Source organism: Phaethon lepturus, unplaced genomic scaffold (genome assembly GCF_000687285.1).
Source record: "Phaethon lepturus isolate BGI_N335 unplaced genomic scaffold, ASM68728v1 scaffold15640, whole genome shotgun sequence".
In the NCBI taxonomy this organism is placed as follows: Eukaryota; Metazoa; Chordata; class Aves; order Phaethontiformes; family Phaethontidae; genus Phaethon; species Phaethon lepturus.
In genome coordinates, this window is record NW_010509967.1 from 108,664 (window position 1) to 126,765 (window position 18,102).

Genomic DNA, 18,102 nt, shown 5'->3' on the forward strand with positions numbered 1-18,102 from the left:
AATGGATAAAAGACTGGCCATGGCTCACTGTCTAGGGCTGCTAGACATCTAGGACTGACTGCTCTACTACTTCATCTGTGACGTTGTGATGTTTTGTTTATCACTGTGACTGCTGTTGCCCAAAGAAACCCTCTAGGACTATTTGATGCTGCATTAAGTTTTGTGCCTGAATTCATAAGGGTCCCCAGAAGGCAGCATGAGGGTTCTGGTTACTTTGTACAGCAAAATCTGTGTACAACTTAGTGTGCAACTGTGTGGTAATATCCAAGAATTTGGTTCTATACCTGGACATCCACCAGTTACCCTTTAGCATGCCTCCTCCTTTTCACACCTCAATGCCAATGGTGTTTTCAATTTCGGCAGGTTCTTTTTGGGGAGGGTGGAGGTGTTAGGACAAAATATTTTCTGACAGCTACAAAGCTATCAAAAATGGGGTCTAGGATAAAATGGCTTGATAATTAATAAGGGCTTTTGGGGCCATGAAATCAACGAGTTTTCCTTGAATGACAATATTGGGATGTAGATCACTAGGGAAAGCCTTTGGTGGGCATGGAACTCAACATGAAACCCGAACCTCCCAAATTCAGTCTCATTTGATCACTGAACATCCAGCTTTTATGTAGATAAAAAGCAGAAAAGGGGTACACTGAAGTGTGGATAGGCTTATTTTTAGATACCCACCAAAAGGATCTCCAAAGATGAAATGTAGGCACTTCTGTGTGAGGGCTTGTTTTGCTGCTGTTGTTTGTTGCATTTTTACAAGCTGGAATAATAAACAACCATTGCAATTGATGACCTTTAACGGTCCCTTCTAAGCCAAACTATTCTATGATTCTATAATAAGGATTCTGTTAGTGCAGAACCAACTTTGATTTGATATATGCAGCTAAAGGAAATTTACTTCTTTCCACTTCCCTTTTACAACCAACTATATGAAATAAGAATCTGGACTAAGTCCAAGGGACTAAGCCAATTATGATAAATAGCTAAATTTGTGAATTTATAGAATCAACTGATCATCCCATAATTACTTATACTCCCAAAGCTATGGTAAAAACATGGCAGCAAAATCATCATTATTTTCATCACAGTAATTATAAATCATCATCGTTGCATTCTCACAGATATGGCTGGATGAACGCCACTTGAAACTTTGCCTTCCCTCCATGTCTCAGATTTGCTTCTCCACTGTCCTATGAATTTAATTTATTTTTACACCCCCCACACTCTGCATGTTTACCAATAACTCTTCAAACCTGCCTTAAATATCTGCGAATCTGTCATTTTGTAAGATTATTCCTTGAAGGCCACGATTTCTCTTAACCTTTACAATGATGTACACATTACCACATGCATATATTTCTTAGGCTGAAATAGCACATGTATTTTTCAAGGCTATAACCAAATAATGTCCATGGATTACAAACATAGGTACCATTATAAGCCTTCAAATACTAAGTCTGAGCACTAAAAGCTGACCTCCAGCTTAGCAGAGGGAAAAGTTGAAACAAAGTTAGGTGAAGGATGGTAAGAAGTCAAGCCCTTATTTCATGGCAATGTGCTGCTGCAGCTTGTTTTAAAAATCAGACTGCAGATATGCATTTGTTTGTAACTACTCTGGCCAGCCACAAAATGTAGGCAAGAAGAAAGTCCCTCAAAATGAAAAAATAGGCAGAGAAACAGTTTTCCGATGTGGGCGGGGGGGAACTTCACAGCAAATGAGGAAACTAAGCAAGTAACTTCCAAGTTCAGCAAGTATGTAATTGTATAACCCCTACTCTACAATATGTTATGTTCAGTACCTAATTACAGGTGTGAGATGAAATCCTGGCACCACTGGAAGTTTTATTATAGCGTTATTTGGAATCAACATTTCAGATTTCCTCATTTCTAAATTGTTATGCTTCATGGCTCATTCTGCAAATGTAAATTCGTGAGTTAAGTGCCCATATGTTTGCCAGATCACGGGCTAAAATCCTCATTCAGATGAGTAGTTACTTGTACCTGAATAACCTCACAGATTTTAAAAAGCATTGTTCAAAGTCAGTAACTACTTACTTTAAGTGCAAGAAACAGAAAGTGGCCCTGCTACAAAGAGAAATATTGAGAACTTCCAAAATCTCAATAACTGTCTTTAGATCCTTTTCCACTTGATAATTTCCACAGAGAAGTTAAACATCCATCTGAACTCTAATATAGGAAAGTAAAGGCTATCTAGGTTTTAAACTTTGTTATCCTCTTTACTATAATATATACTCAAATTTGGAGAGGCAACCAAAACAAAAGCAGTCTAATGTGGCCCCGTCTAAAGGGATACATGAGTCAAGGAAAAAAGAAAATGAGAGAAAGAAAAAAAAAAAAAAAAAAAGGAAGGAAGGAGTCTAGGTGAGGTCTATTGTTGGCATTCCTGCAGTCCATAAAATTCCCTCCTCCGACAAGGAAATTCAGCAGTACACCCAGAAGCTACCAGACATGACCTCCATGGCCATCAGATTTCAAAGAATCAGTTTCCCCAAGGGTGACTGTCTTTCCCTTTTTTGTGTGTGTTCATACGAGTCCCACAGGCTGTGCAGATAGCAGGATGGTAGAGCACATCTGAACGCTTTCTCCGTACTATAGTACCTCATCTTGAGGTTTACTGCCAAAAAGAAGTTGCTACCTGTAAATGTGTCAATCATGAACTATGTGACTGCTATACAAATCCCAACAACTACTTGAAATTTTCAGAATCATTCCACAGGGATAGCTTTTGCTTTGGCTGACTGAACTTTGTTATGGTTTGTTGGCTGTAATTTGTTAACACAATGTGCTTCCTACAGAAGTCAGCTGCACATTTCAGCTGTCTGAACTGACGTGAGGGACTAAGAAACACAGGAAAGGATCTGACTCTGCTCAGACAGTACAGAACTGTTCTCAACACCAAAAGTAAGAAAGTTTTGATTTTCCATCCAGAGAAAACAAAACTGAGAATGGACTAGATATACCAGTGCATTAGTTCCAAATCTTCTACGTGATAAGTCATTTATGTTTTCATTTGTGTTCTTGTGATCTTGCAACATGAAACAAGCTGAAATTAGAAAGTTTAAAGATATTAGAGTGCTTATAAGGGACCACATATTGGATGCCCATAAAAGCCTGAATATATGCATCTGAGACACAAATTAAAAGCAAGGAAAACTAACTATTATAAAGGCATGTAGTGAACACATTCACAGACGCTTGAACAACAACTCCATTGTAGGCAAACTTAGAAGCCATGAGGTGGAAATTTTTGCTAAATTTCTAAAGAATAGTGGGTTGGGTTTTTCTTTCCAGAGACTGCTTTTTGAGAAAAATGCTGAAGTGTGCTCTCTTCCTCAGAGAGCAAATCTTCTCCCTGAAGCACCAGCTGATGCAAGAAGGCAGTATGTGAAAGACATTCTTCAAAGAGGATGAATCTTGGTATCTGCTCTCCTGGATAAGTTCTATCTATATTTATTTACTGAGCAAGAGACTACAAAAGGCTTTTCAGGAGGCATTTTTTCAGTATTTTTTTCTTTGCTTCTCCTATTTATATTTTTTAACTGAAGTCCGGATGAGAAAGCACCAAGAAGCAACTGAGGAGCATATGCAACTTGCTGTAACATATGTTACTGCTAGTGGATACTGCTAGTGGAAAGATTTTGTTCACCGAGCACACATATATTATGACTGGCATACAAGTTCTCTCAGTCTGAAGGACTTGACAAGGTGAGGTGAGTAACTGTGGACCAGCTCTGTAGCACAGGGTGAGCATCTGTGCCCAGAGACTACTACGAAAACAGAGGTTTGGGTCTCACTCGGAGTATGTAGGACACAATTTACATGTTTAGAAAGCCACCTGATGACAACAAGGTGTAAAATAGAATTAGAAAACCTGGATCCAGAACTCAGATTGCAGTTGTCTTTTGATACTACTGTAAAACTCCTGCCATCTCAAGAATCTCAATTCTCCCCCAGCATTACCCAAAGAAAATATTTGAAAGCATCAGTCAAAATCAGCTATCATCCCAGTACCCTCAGAAAGGACCTGCACCTCTTGATTTGTGGGGATTTAATGAAGAAGATTATATAGAACTGCTAGGCATTGCCAGAATTGCTTTAGTCTTCAAAACAGTTCCAAAGTAGATGGTGTAAAGTTCTTTTGGATCAGCTGTCTTAATTTAACTGGCCCAAGTTCTGATGCTTTATTGATATTCTATGAAGACACAGACCCTCCTGAGGCAACCATGACACATATGTTGAACTGACCGGTCTAATTTCCAAATAGAAGCTATGTAAATGAAATCATCATTTTTGAGAACTTAACCTAAACTTTAAATACTGCAAGACAGCCAGTCTCTCCATGTAAATTTTCCAAAGTCTACCAAACCTCATCTCAGGAAAGCAAGAATATTCTCCAGAGAAGATATGCCCATTCTTATCACTGATGTGGGAGTCTGCATATTTAAAATGAAGTGACTCACCTTAAATCTTCCCCGAGTAAAACAACTTGACTCGATTTTGAGCCGAATCTCATCTCCCCTTTAAGCTGTAAAGATTGGAACTTTTTATCCTGTTTCCAGGACTGCATTTCTACCTCCAGCTCATGAATACTTATTCCCTGAAGGATGAAAGTTCTTCAAGTAATACTACTTCAGGATTTATTCTCTATCTTGGTTTGCTCACATTTTGTTTTATCTTTGATTACCAACTCCACAAACATCAGCTGAATCCTGCGGAACAGGTGTATGCAGCTCCCCAAAAGTGTCAGACATATGAAAAAGTTTCGCAGTTAAGTTAAATTTCAAAGGAACATGGACAGGCTTATTAATTCTGCAGATACCAATTTTTGTTCTTACTTTTTTTGTACCTTAAGGGATCTTCTAAGGATTTCTATCCTTCCCCATTCCCCTGAGAAACAGCTTTGAGAATCAAAAGTACAATTGTTATAATGACCTTCAAGATTAATGATTATATAAGTGTCTTTAAAATTCTCATGCAATAAAACTTGGAAGCCACTGAAAGAACATAAAATATACATCACACATTTGGAAAAGCAATGTATTAAAAGATGTCCTCCATGCTAAGAATAATACTTGTATTAATTTTTTAAAGTATCAGTAGTATCACTAACTGTTCTTTCTTTCTTAGTTAGGTAACATACCTAATAATAAATTATGTTATATATATTTTGCCTATATTAGGCATTAGAGAAACACTATTTCAAGACCTGGAATATTTCAGTACAGGCACTGGTGTTTCAAGCTGGTAAAACTTCTTAAGGAGAATGAAACAAATAATTTTAAAGTTCTTTCTGCAAGGTAAAAAAACCCAAAAAAAAGTCTTTTTTCAGGCTCTGAAAAATAAAACCATATTACACTGAAATTACTGGGGGCTTGGGAGGGACAGAAATCTACAAAGAGAGTATTTCCAACACTGTAAAGATGATGTCACTACAGAATTTCTGGGTTAGCACTAAGGCAAGAAAATATTACTTAACAGACAATTCTAATTGGGTGGCTGCTTATACGATTTCTTTTTTTTTTTTAATAAATAACAAGGTCACCGCATATAAGTAGCAACATTAGTTTCTACTTTATATGTCAGCTCGGTAGAAAAAGTGAAAAAGTAATTGGTCCCTGTGTTCATCCAAGGAATAATTGTGGGGTAGACTTTTAGCCAGTACATTTGTTTATCCTTACAGTTCTACAAACCCTGAAGATGAAAGAACCCAGGAACAGCAACAGGCTCCCAATCAGACCAAAAAGGAGAAATGCAGCAGAATATTCTTCACGTAACTAAAAAGACTTACAGAACACTAACATTTAACATATAGTCCAAGAAAATTAAAGTTTTACTACAACGTGGTCCTCTGTCTAAATCATCCAGGCCCTTGCGCGATACCCGATCTTCCATCTCCCCACCCCTGCATTGCCACTGTGCAAAGAAGTTGAAGAAAAGTTTCTGTGAACACAACCCCCAAAAAAGTATCTAAGTCAGTTAAAAGAAAGTATCTCAGAAGTGGTTTGTAGGGACGGACCTCTTTGCAGCTGATGGGTGTCTAGTAGTAGGACACTAAGTATATTAACTCTAAGCGGGATACAAATCTGCTAACCAAGGAGACAAGAAAAGGATGAGCAGAAATAAGAGATCTTTGGTTTCTGCTGATGCTGACTGAAGATGTAATGAAGAAGGGTCTTTATTTCCACCTTAGGTATTGAAGCTCTGGTCATTATCTATAGCTTGCTAACTCCTTGTCTGTCTCCTCATTTCCATTTACAGGTATCATGGTAATTCTCTCCTTTGTCCTCTTCTTCCAAGGGGCTCACCAGTTTACTAGCATTTCTTATCACTAAACCTGGTGTCTATATAACATCACACTCCTTTGCTTAGCCAATACTCTATTAATGTTTAATATCTTAGTAAAATCACAGTCCTAAAGTGGTTTGCAATGGTTTATAGCTTGGCCTCTTCTCATGTGCCATTTCCACTAGCCGTAAGCAACAAGTTTCTACTCTGGATTATTCCTGTAGCAAGAGGATCACGAACAAAGTTTAAAAAGGGCTCAGAGCAAAATAGGTACAATCTTATAGCAGTTACCAAAGGCCTGAATGCTCCAAGTCAAACCCGCAGAGCTGATAACATAATTTTTTATTTGGATTAATCTAATCTAAAAATGAATTAGTAGAAGTGACACACTTTTCAGCAGCGGGACAACCTGTCTTATTTTACAGTACATGATAGTACAGTTAAGAATACTCTTGTTAGCCAGTTCCCCAAAATAATTGGATGTTAAGTCAACTAGAGCCATTCTCAGTTGCTCCAAAATGTACCAAACAACTGCAAAGAAACTCACTAAGACCTGAGCTCTGGAAGCATATCCAGTGATGACTAGCAGCACTTTTCTTTTTTTCATCTTCCTGCCTCCACATACTCCATGAGCAAACACCCCAAAAGCTCCCATCACCTTCCCAGTAAGGACCCTGTACAAACAACTCCCAAGGATGTTGAGTGTTTCTCCTTGTACATTTAGCCATTAATATGGTTGCTACCAGAATGCTCAGCAGCACACAATACAAATGAGCTGTTTGCATTAGAATCATTCAATTTGAACACTGAAATTTTTAAGACGATAAAAAAATCCAGATCTCATTACCAACCACAGAAGCCACTCAATCCTGGTCAATATGACCCAGAAGGACTATGGAAATTAGCACAGGCTTCACTGGGAAATTGTTGAAGAAAAATGTTGGCGTATTGTATTCTGTAAAGGCTCTTTCTTGGTCGAGTATCTATCGCTGTGGAAGCAATTTGAGGAGTCAGGTAACTTCTCTCTGCAGCACTGCAGTCAATCCAACTATTATTGTTTCAGAATGGTGTTCAGCTGTAGGCAGATCAGCTTTAGTGCTTATCCCTGGGACGTTTTTATTTGGCTAATCTTTGTAAATTGTTTGCTACGAACAAATTAATGATGCGTTTTCCTTTAGCAAAACAGCTTTACCGTTTGTTCTTTGCTCTACACCGCTTTCTCATTTTAGTCCATTTGCAAATGGTCATTTGCTCACCAGAGGTGAAACTACAAATGGATTAAAGCACTATTTGTTCCATATTTATTTATAATTTGCAAGGGCAACTATTTATAGCTTCACATACCATAGAACACGATTTGCAAACAAGAATAATGAAACTCAGTCTACTGATACAAAGGAGTTGCTGGCTAAAATCCTCCATCTGAGAGGAAATGTCCGCTATTTTCCACATTAGTCATCTTAGTATGCTGCCACAAACGTTTACTCTCTTAATAGATGCCTGAAAGGGAAGACAATAGCTCTCTGGCTGTAGCAGACGGATCTGCCAGAGACAGCTGGAAGACACGTATGTTTTAGGGACAGACTTCACCAACAAGAATCATGCCAACCCCTCTTTCCACTCCAGTCCATTAGGGCCAACACTACTGGGTCATACCCTATAGTCTCTGTAGGTGGCATGGAGCAGTAGAGAGACAAGATCATACAGAAGATCTGGAATGCAGGAATAGAAATCAAGAAACATTTCACAGCCTTCCTATGCTAAATGGTTACAGAACAGGTACACTTCAGGCAACTTGCAAAGGAATAAAACTGGGATGTCAGTGATGATGGCACAGACTGCAAATAACCCCGTTTCTTGCAGTTTCCTAGGTCAGAGCAAACTGCTGCCCAATAGCAAGCATGGAGAATTACTGAAGACATTACAGATGGATATCATGTTAATATCAGCATTAAATTCTCTAGACCCCACCTTAATATCACTTTACAGTTAACCAACTATAAAAGCACATTGTAAGGTCACAGAATTCATACAAAATTCAGTTAGCTCAAGGCTAACTCAAGTATCTCAACACTAAAGGGTAATTTGCAATCTAAGTATATCCATTTTATTCAGGCATAAATCCATACAGAGTGCACTTAACAAAAACAGATATACTGACACTTTGAATTATCCTCCCAATGGGAGAACTACCCTGGCAATATCAAGACAGACAGATTTCCTGAGAACATGCTCAAGAGGCCAGGTTTGAAGCCAGCTCAGTAAGCTAAACCAGAATTAGAAGCAAATTAGTAACTTCCAAACAGCATCTCAGAATCCAGCAGTCTTAGAACAGTCCTAAATACAACAAATGTGTAATGGTTGCCTCTTCAAAACCTGTAATAACATAGCTCTTACAGGAAAAGCGATGAAAACTTCTGAAAAGCCTTGTTCCCTGCAGCAAGACTGAATTGGTTTCTTCATTCCTACTTGAAAGTAGCAATTGGCTTTTTTTCTTCTTCGCTTCTTAGAGTAAAGGTGATGGAACAGAAAATAATCCATAGATACTTACTGTTTAACACCTATTTGCCTGGCAATAATTATTGTGCATAGAGGAGATTAAATATATCTGAATACTAGTACAGGAGGAAGCATTATAACAAGACAAGCAGAAGCTTATTCTCTAATCCAAGCAAACAACGCAGGACTTCTCATCATTACAGGTAGAATTTTGCTCTGGCCTTGCTTGGAGGGCGTTAGGACTAGGAGCTAAAAAAGGCTTTCAAATAAATTAGTACAACTATAAATCTGACAAGAAGATTAACATTCTAACTATGTTCATGATAATTAACTCACCAAAACAGTTCCACAATCATTATCCAGCTAGAGTGGAAATGGGAAAGTTTACAGCACTCCTGTAGATTTATAAGCTAATTAAGAGTGACCCTCCTCTAGATTTCATTAGAAAAGCCTCTGGTTCAGCAAAAGCTCACACATGCAAGCAAGGGTTTTCCTGACGAAAGGGGATGCAAGGGATCTTTATCACCTCTGTGAAACACTTTTCCTGCTCCCCTGAGAATTACACATTCCTAACACATCCTCAGCCTCCTGTCAACTCTCCAGCCCTCGCACAGCACCCTCCCACCTGCAAGAAGTGGGACGGACACTGTGGCCCTTCTCCAGGGGGTAGAGGGGGGAAAGCTCTGCTCGGTACCTTGCACGGCCCAGGTGTCATGGTCCAACACCAAAGGTACACCTCCTGCCTTGTGATCCAGGCTAGGGCTCACAGTCCCCCTTCTACCCAAAGCCCTCTTCTCCCTCCCTTCCATGCAAACGTCTAAGAAGCTTCACCAACTCAGTCAGCTCCAAACTTCTGCTTAATATGTGCAAGTATATACCTGTGCTTGCACAGAGTATGAAGTATCTCCTTGCCATTTTTCATCTTCATTGGCTTTCTGCACAGGCTCATTGTTCTAATATAAGAGCCTTCTCTGCCACTGTCAGAGCATTCTCCCTTTATCTCCAATTCTACAACTTCCCTTTCTCCTTTCAAAACTTTGTCTAAAGAACATCTCTTTTCTTCTTTTATTGCATACATCTATGCCTGCTCCATCTCCTTTCCTTTGTGTCTTCCTGCATAATTGTGTTTTCCAGCTTTGTAAAGTATTTTTCAATAGATGGCATAAAAATTGCTATCTAAAATGAAATAGCATTGTATCACAGCCCACACTTTTGTCCCAGTAATATACACAATTTGGACTGACTCAAGCTGTGGTGCATATGCAGGTAAAGTAAATTCTGAATTATTCTACACTTAAAAACACTGAAAAATCATTTACTTGTTACAAGCAATAAGATTTATGTTTTATGTCTCCCAATCAATAGCTAGTGTGTCCACACACAACTGATTTATCCATATTGAAAATATAATTATAAGTCTAGTTTGCTCTGAACCGCAGAGTCCTTTTGTAACAAGATTATTTAAATACAAATGGGGTTGGAAAATTGGTTTTAAATGGCTAATCTGTCTTGTCTTCAACTCCAGCTGCAGAATTTACTAACATCATAAACACAGGCTGAGTGAAAATGCAAGAGGTTTTCTGATTCTCCTCGCGATCTGTCTATGCAGCGCTCATTAACGGTGAAGTTGATGCGAGCTGTATGTGTGCCGTGAGAGGAGGATAATAAGCCTTGTAATCTCTATAAAGAGAAAGGGATTTTTACTGGTGATATGTCATATAAGACAGACATTTGCATGCCAGTATATCGGCAGTCCAAAAAAGAATTTACGTACCCAGGTCTCAGATGCACTAAAGGACACATATGCCGTATGGATGGACAAAACCTATACCCAGATGGTTGGAAACAACTCCTCAGGAGCACCACTTGCAATATGGAGCATCAGACATTTGTGAAGACTTGATTAGGAAAAGCTTCACCTGGGCAGATTCACTCAGGGATCATGAAAGGAGCTACTGCCTTCCGGCTGCCTCCACCAAAGGTGGCCGATGGCCCATGACATGCAGCGGGGAAAGGCTGTGCCAGTATATCCTCCTCCAAGAGAGCCCTCCAGCACAGCCGCCTGGGAATGCCCCGTAACTTTGTCTCTGCGTCATGCAGATGGGCTGGGAGAAATTGCAGCTCAAATCTGACTTGGTCTGAGTAGATGTTAAGGATTTCTGCCAGGTTTAGTTGAGAAGAAATTTCAAGACTCTGCTTTCCTTTTGCTGGAATGCAAACAAATTAAAACAAAGTAAAAACTCAAATTTCTACTTGAAATCAAATGCTTGCCTTGAAGCCAGGTGCTTCTTCCACCCTTCTTTTCATCAATTCAGTATATTGCTGTTCTGTCAAATGGTTCCCCACATAGTTATACTGCTTTCAGAAAGCAAACAAATTCATCAGACTATCCAGGTCCCTTATACTGATACATAATCTCCCCTTTCAACAGCTGCAAATGAATAATAAGTTGTCACCAATGAGCAATTGGTGTGAAACATTCTGTAATATCCATATAGCAAAGCACAAACTTCCAGCTAGTTTTATTAAAGTAGAAGCTCTATCAGTGAACCTGACCGGTCCAGCACATATCAATGTTTTACACTGATACAGCAGACTTCATCGAATGATCTCCAGGCAATAATGACGTAGGTATCACAGTCCCGTCTGAGCTACGAGTCAGTGTTGACCACCTTATAAGTTAGGAACAGCACAGCTTTCTGAAACAAAATGCAATAAAGTAGGTAAACTTCTATCCCTTTTAGCTACACACAAAAGTTTAAAAAGGAAATCTTAAAAAGCTCGAAGTCCCGAGGGACATAGAGTAATAAAATCCTGTCCTGAGGACAAAGGAAAAAAGCTTCAAAGTTAAAGCCTGCGGGGGTAAATGCGTTTCCCACCTGACCATCTGAGATTTCTTGTGGCGCATTTTCCACAATAACCTAGATTTTAACCCCGCCACTCCCTGTGGGTGAGACGTGACCTACTAACTCGCCACATCACCCTGACGTAGGAGACTCCCACCTTGAATCCTGCTTTGACAGACCACCCTGCCCACCCCAAAAAAAGAATGGGATACAGCTTGCTAAGGTTGAAACTACTAATTAATTTTGTGACAGGCTGGTGCAGTGCACACTGTGACAGATTGTGACGGGGAGGCTACCTGGGGTGCTGCTTTCCTACCCCTGTGGAATGGCCCACTCCACTGCCTCCCCGTAAGTCAAGGGCGATGCTTCTTTCCTAGAGGTGCACAATGCAGAACTTCCCTTACAGCTATTTAACAGACAGATGTTTAGGACAAGCACCATGGCGTGCTTATCCTCATTTCATCCAAGGGTCCGCCTTTTATAGAAACGCCTTCAACATACAGCTAGACGGCACGCTTCCATTTTACTTTTTAGTTAGAAAAAAGCCTAAGGAAAGGATTGATTAGTGCCATTAAAACAGAAACATTGCAAAAATTTGAAATTATAATACTTTACACACTTCTGAAAGCCTCCTTGGCTTTCTTCTTGTGCTCTGAATGGCTCTCAAGGTCTAATTTAATTCAGTGAAACATAACCAAAAGTACCAAGAAAAAAAAAAATCAACTTTCTCTTCAGTTAGAATAAAAATTGTACAGAAGTAATTCTTGATCTTCATTAATTCCATGGGCAGGCATACAAGCTCCTAGGTGTTAATGAGACTTGCCAGTTTAGGTGGGCTGTACAGTTTAATGAAATGTCAAATGAGTCTACTTCAGATTTTTCACTGTCAGATTCTTCCAACAACGAAGTTCAGATTCTTCTAAGAACAAAATTTGGTGATGCATCCTAACAATCCCTTCAAGCTCTCTGCCTGGGGACATGGAGCAAATCATTCTTCTGGACCGGAATTATGTTACTGGCTCCCATGATGAGTGTGACTTTTAGACATGAATGTAAGGGGAAGAATATCCAAATCCTCCCCCCAGTATTACCTTTTCCAGATATAAATTCTATTTCAATTTTCCTCAATTATATACAAAACTATCCTTTGTACCCTATGATGATTTCTGTAAAAAAACAAAAAAACAAAACCCACAACCAAAAAAAAAAACAAAACCAAAAAAACCCAACACACATATAAAAATTACCCCTCCAGAAAGCACACTCCCAGATCTACTGAAGCTTTAGAACTTGTGTCAGGGTGTGCTCTGAATCACCTTCATACCTGATCACTTAGTAAAATAAGAAAGTTCAGGTTCTTAATAAATCATAATTCACTGTCAAATGCCTGCTAGGCTTGTTCTTATTCTTGTGCGCAGTGTTAGGTGCCAGACCAGAAACTTGCAAAATTAGATCCTTAGGACATTAAGATTTTCTATGGTAAATTCTACATGTTGTCTTTTCAAGCTTCCCTTTAAGAAGAAAAAATTGCAAAAGAAAATAAAAGGTCAAGGGTTTCCAAAAAGGAAAGGACTGAAAAGTTAGACATGTAATAAAAGATTAATTTGCCTTAATATAAAATTTTAACAAAGCATATAATATTTTCAGGTAAGGAAGCACTTAATGACACCAAGTCTGTAAAATATCTTAGTTCTGGATTTCTGAGTTCCAAGGGTGGAAGTTGAGAGCCAGATTAAATGATCACTATATTCAGTCCAGAATGAATTTCCACTGTTTTTAAACATTAAAAAAAAACAAAACAAAACACACACACACACAAAAAAAAAAAACCCACACAAACACAAAAACCAAATGAACAAACCTAAAAACAAACAAGGTATAAGTATCTGGAGCAAAGCCATCCTAATAGAAATTTATAAGTGACAGGTGAAGCAGAGCCACACTTGACAACTTTATGACCATCTTTGGGCCAAGCTGCCTTTCTAAAGGAAGAAGGATCTCATTAGCTTTCCTTAAGTCAAACCACGATAAAACAAAGACAGTGGCAATGCAAGGGATTTTAAAACTGCAGAAGTTAACCTCCCTGTATGTGCATCCGTACTGCCTGCAACACGCTCAGGAAAAAATTGAGCAGCCCTTCTCCCCTCTTCCTGCTGCACCACAACTCTCCTCAGTAACAATCATTATGTTCTGGAAGCAAAATCTGCTTTTGAGGCACAGCATTTAACCAAGGTGTTAACCAAAAAAAAATGTTAAGACAAAAACAGAAGTCTACTTGATCACCCTCAAAACATTCGATTTTATTTTCATGAAGAATGTGTTTCATTTACCACTACATGCTGTCATAATACCAAGGCTATTGAGCTTCATAAATAGAGAATATAGTACAGAGGGAACGCTACCATTCATTAAGAATTCACTAGCAATTCATGTTTTCCATATGAAAGGAAGGCTTTTAAACTTTTCCATCCACACCTAAAGTGGCACTGCAGTCCTACCGACAGCACCTGGCACGGCCACACATTAAATTTGTGACACAGTTTGTGTGTGTCACATCAAGCCTGCATTAAAATTTTAGGAAAAGCCTTGATCACTTCTAGCGTATCTGCCAAATAATCCCACAACTCATGCTGCAGCTCCAGCCTTCTCCAGCCAAGGAGCAATTTACCACCCACCTCCCCCAGCACGAGCTCTGTTGTTCTGGCCAGCAAACGTCCATAAGACACAGAGTTAATTTCGGTGTTTCCTGGAGAAAGTATGTAGGTGATTAGCCCCATTTACCCTGGTGTGCCTGAATCAAAGCCAACCAGGCACAGAAGTGCACGGGTCATTTTCAGTGCCCCGAGCATCCTCATAGTCTGAAAAACAACATAGTCCTGAGGGCCTAAACTTGTATTACACAGACAGTCAGCGACATAACTCATTTAGATCAAAACACCCTGTAGAATCACTCAGGTCTGCTCTCTCACCACTACAGCACTCCTCTGATCTGAAACCGAAGCCGTTTCTCCAAATGCCAAAATAAGCCTGAACCAGGAAGATCTGGGGCCAAAACACATCTGCAGTTCGGACCTACCCAGATAGTGTCGTCCTGTCTGTACTGTTTCCAGTTGCGTCCGGTGTCGCTGAACATCAGCGTGTAACTGGTTACCCAGTCTGAGCTCCCGTACCTGCCCTGGGTAGCGACCGCAACAATCTCCACTCTGTCTCCCAGATCAACCTGGAGCCACTGATGCTCATTTGAGTCCAGCGGGGACCAGCCACCAGCTCCTAAAACAGATCGGATGAAGACAATTTAGGTGACAATGCCAGCACAAGAAGTTATACTTGAGAAAGAACCATGTTATTATTTCAGATAATAACACAGAGGAGTCTACATCGTGAACATACAGTTGTTTGTTCGTATTTTTATACTAGGAAACATAGGGTGTGCTTCCTTATGGTTTTCTTAATTAACCTAAAGTTACAAAGGATTTTTGAAGTTCTAAGAAATTTTAAGGAGATATATTTCTTTTATCAACAGGACACATGTCAGTGAGGTTGGCACATCCTCAGTCAAAAAAAATTGTATCTATTCCCTCCTTGCATGGTTGTGCAAATCTGGAAATGCTGATTTCTAACTTCTAATTTGCTTTGATGGTTTCTGTTTTATTCTGTTTTGAAAGACATGCAAAAATGTTACTTATCTTGATTTGTGCCCTATTACGTATTTAAATGGACAGTTTAATTACAGGTTGTGAACGCACTTCAGAGAATACATTGTAAAGCTAGAGACCATTTGATTGATCAACTGAAAGGACTGCCTTCACACTGGAAAATAGCCTTTTCCTTGCACAGGGTGTTTGCTAAGTGAACGTGTATTTTATCTTAAAGAAAAGAACAAACAAGATCTTCATAAGGACAAACACGAGTTTCAAATGATCAACTTCCATGATCCACGTCTCCATTCAGGAATGGAGACGAGCAGTTGCGATCACATGGAAGCTGACAGCTTGTAACTCGTGTTTGTACTTTAAAAGTAAAGATACGCATTATTCCTTGAATTCTTTTAGAGGTGAAACTGCTGAAACAGGCCTATGGTAACGCCAAGCCTCTGAAACCCAGAACTGTAGCTGCTGCGTGAATTTCACCACTTCACCCATTACAATAAATGTGAGCTTACGATTAAAAAAGGCAAATCCTTCCAGGCTTGAATATATTATTTTATGTTCCCTTGCTTTCCTTTACACCCTTAAATTATAGCCTGTGTTTATTTTCTTTTAACTTGTTTCTACTTGCACACATTTATTCTTCGTGTACACCCAGTGTTCACTTCAGCCTTACAAATAAGTGAACAATGCAGCTATGAAGAACACAGAAACCATTAACAAAGTATCCAAAGCAGCAAATTTTCAGGCTGTCACTGCTTATGCAACCCGTAATCTTGTATGTTTTGCCATTATTACTGAAGTTTACAAAAGCAAAAAAAATGTGTCATTACAGCGAACACAAAATCACATTGGGAAGGAAAGGGGGAAATGCAGAGTTGAGACTAAAGCATTAACAATTCTTCACGTAAGCTACAGGAATCATTCCAAATATACATTTCCAACTAAAAAGCATCACTAAACTTTGGTTATTAAGTAGCTGTATTTACTTTAATACTTTTGACTCATTAACTGATCTGTCTCAAAGCTGCTCCATGAAGAGTTTATCGGAGTGAACCGAGTTGAAAGATCAACAGATGTGGCTTACATTAAAGTTGCCAATTTCAATAACTTTGCCCTTTAAAAAAATTCTTCATTTTCCTGGACTACATCGGATTTGCTGATTCACATTTGAAATTCCTTTGTCTAAAAATAGGTGTTACAATTTTCATTATTTACAGTTCATTAAGTTAGGATTTAGTCACAATTCCTGAAACAGATGTGTGTTTATTCCATAGTTAGAATTGAGTATCATCCCTGCTCCCCTGGATGACGCAGTCTTCACTTCTCTAACAGAACTGTCCAGAGAAAATAGTTTGTAACCAAACTAATGCATAATACTTGCTAGTGCCATGCTTTATTTTTACCTTTTTCAACCACACCATTGTCATTGTGATTATTTTACCTGCCTTAAATAGAATACTCCCCGGTGTGAGCATGCCATGAAAGACCTAATGAGAATATTAGGAATTTCATCACTCAATTCTTCTCTGACTATTTCGTATCTCTCTTCCAATGCCATACAGGTATATAGCTTAGATAATACTATAGCACTTCCCATTCAAAATCTCAACAATGTTTCTTCCTGCCCCCCCCTTTTATTTTTCATGCCATAAAAGACTATTTCTGTCTCTCTTTTAAGGTACAAACTATGTAACTATGTTCCAAGAGAACAAGCTGCGCATTTCTCCTACTCAGAAGTCCGACTAACATACACAGGAGCCAAAGGAAACCTCCCTTTGGATTGTGATATCCAATATCTGAAACGTGGTAGCTGCCGTTTTGTTTACAGTCTTATTCCAGGAACTGGCAGGACACAGAAATTCAGATCAGAAGTTCTGGCAGGTATGTGGCACAAAGTTGTTCCCTTCAACACTCCAAAGTGCTTATTCTGGATTTTTTCAGTAAATATTAAAAGAAAGGTGGGCACATTAACCTTTCCTTCATTGTCTCTTCAATCAGTCTTTCCACAACATAAACAGCAATAACTAGATGGAGGAAAATCACTTATAACAAGTAATTTGCTTGATGAGTTTCTCATTGAATAAAAAAATTAAAAAAAAAAAATCTTTGCTTTCTCTGTTCTAGTTATATATAAGAACTTAAGACAAGTTTATTACCAAAGGTACTTTCCAGTAGTGTGTTAAACATCATAATTAGCATCTAATCTAAGCAGTTTATGCTCTCTCCCTTCTGCTGCTAGAAGCGGCAGAGAGGCGATATGCTTTCCACAAAAGTATTTCGCTTTATGCGCTGCTATTTTCCAGTTCGAGCACAGCACAACAGGTTTGTATTTTCGAAGTCAGTCAAACAAACAATAGACATGGAATGGAAATTTGGGAGATGTGTGGCAAGCCTGAGCTCTGCTAGAACAGCTAGAACAGCTAGAAGCAGCAGAGAGGCGATATGCTTTCCACAAAAGTATTTCGCTTTATGCGCTGCTATTTTCCAGTTCGAGGAAAATACAACAGGTTTGTATTTTCGAAGTCAGTCAAACAAGCAATAGACACGGAATGGAAATTTGGGAGATGTGTGGCAAGCCTGAGCTCTCAAATCGCGGATTTTGCACGGTATCTCTGAACTGGATGTGTCTGCACGTGAGCGCATTCGTCTGTCGGGAATGTCGGTCTAGGCGTCAGCACTGCGTGACATGGCCGTGACGCCTGCTCAGAGCATCACCTCTCCAGAAGCTTCACACACCTTCCTGTGGGGAAAAAACCCACTGTATTTCCCTCCCAAACCTTCCCCCATTCCTGCTTACA

At 39.2% G+C, this 18,102-nt stretch overlaps 1 protein-coding gene across 1 annotated transcript in view; it reads right to left on the bottom strand.

The window, feature by feature from the left end:
• The window catches only part of LOC104624852 (contactin-associated protein-like 5), a gene marked incomplete at its 5' end in the record, with an annotated part of 125,196 nt that overhangs the window by 103,262 nt on the left and 3,832 nt on the right, over positions 1-18,102 (bottom strand). The window contains one exon of the mRNA XM_010292356.1: positions 14,731-14,924. Within this exon, the coding sequence (XP_010290658.1) occupies positions 14,731-14,924 (194 nt within the window). The remainder of the gene's footprint in view (positions 1-14,730; positions 14,925-18,102) is intronic.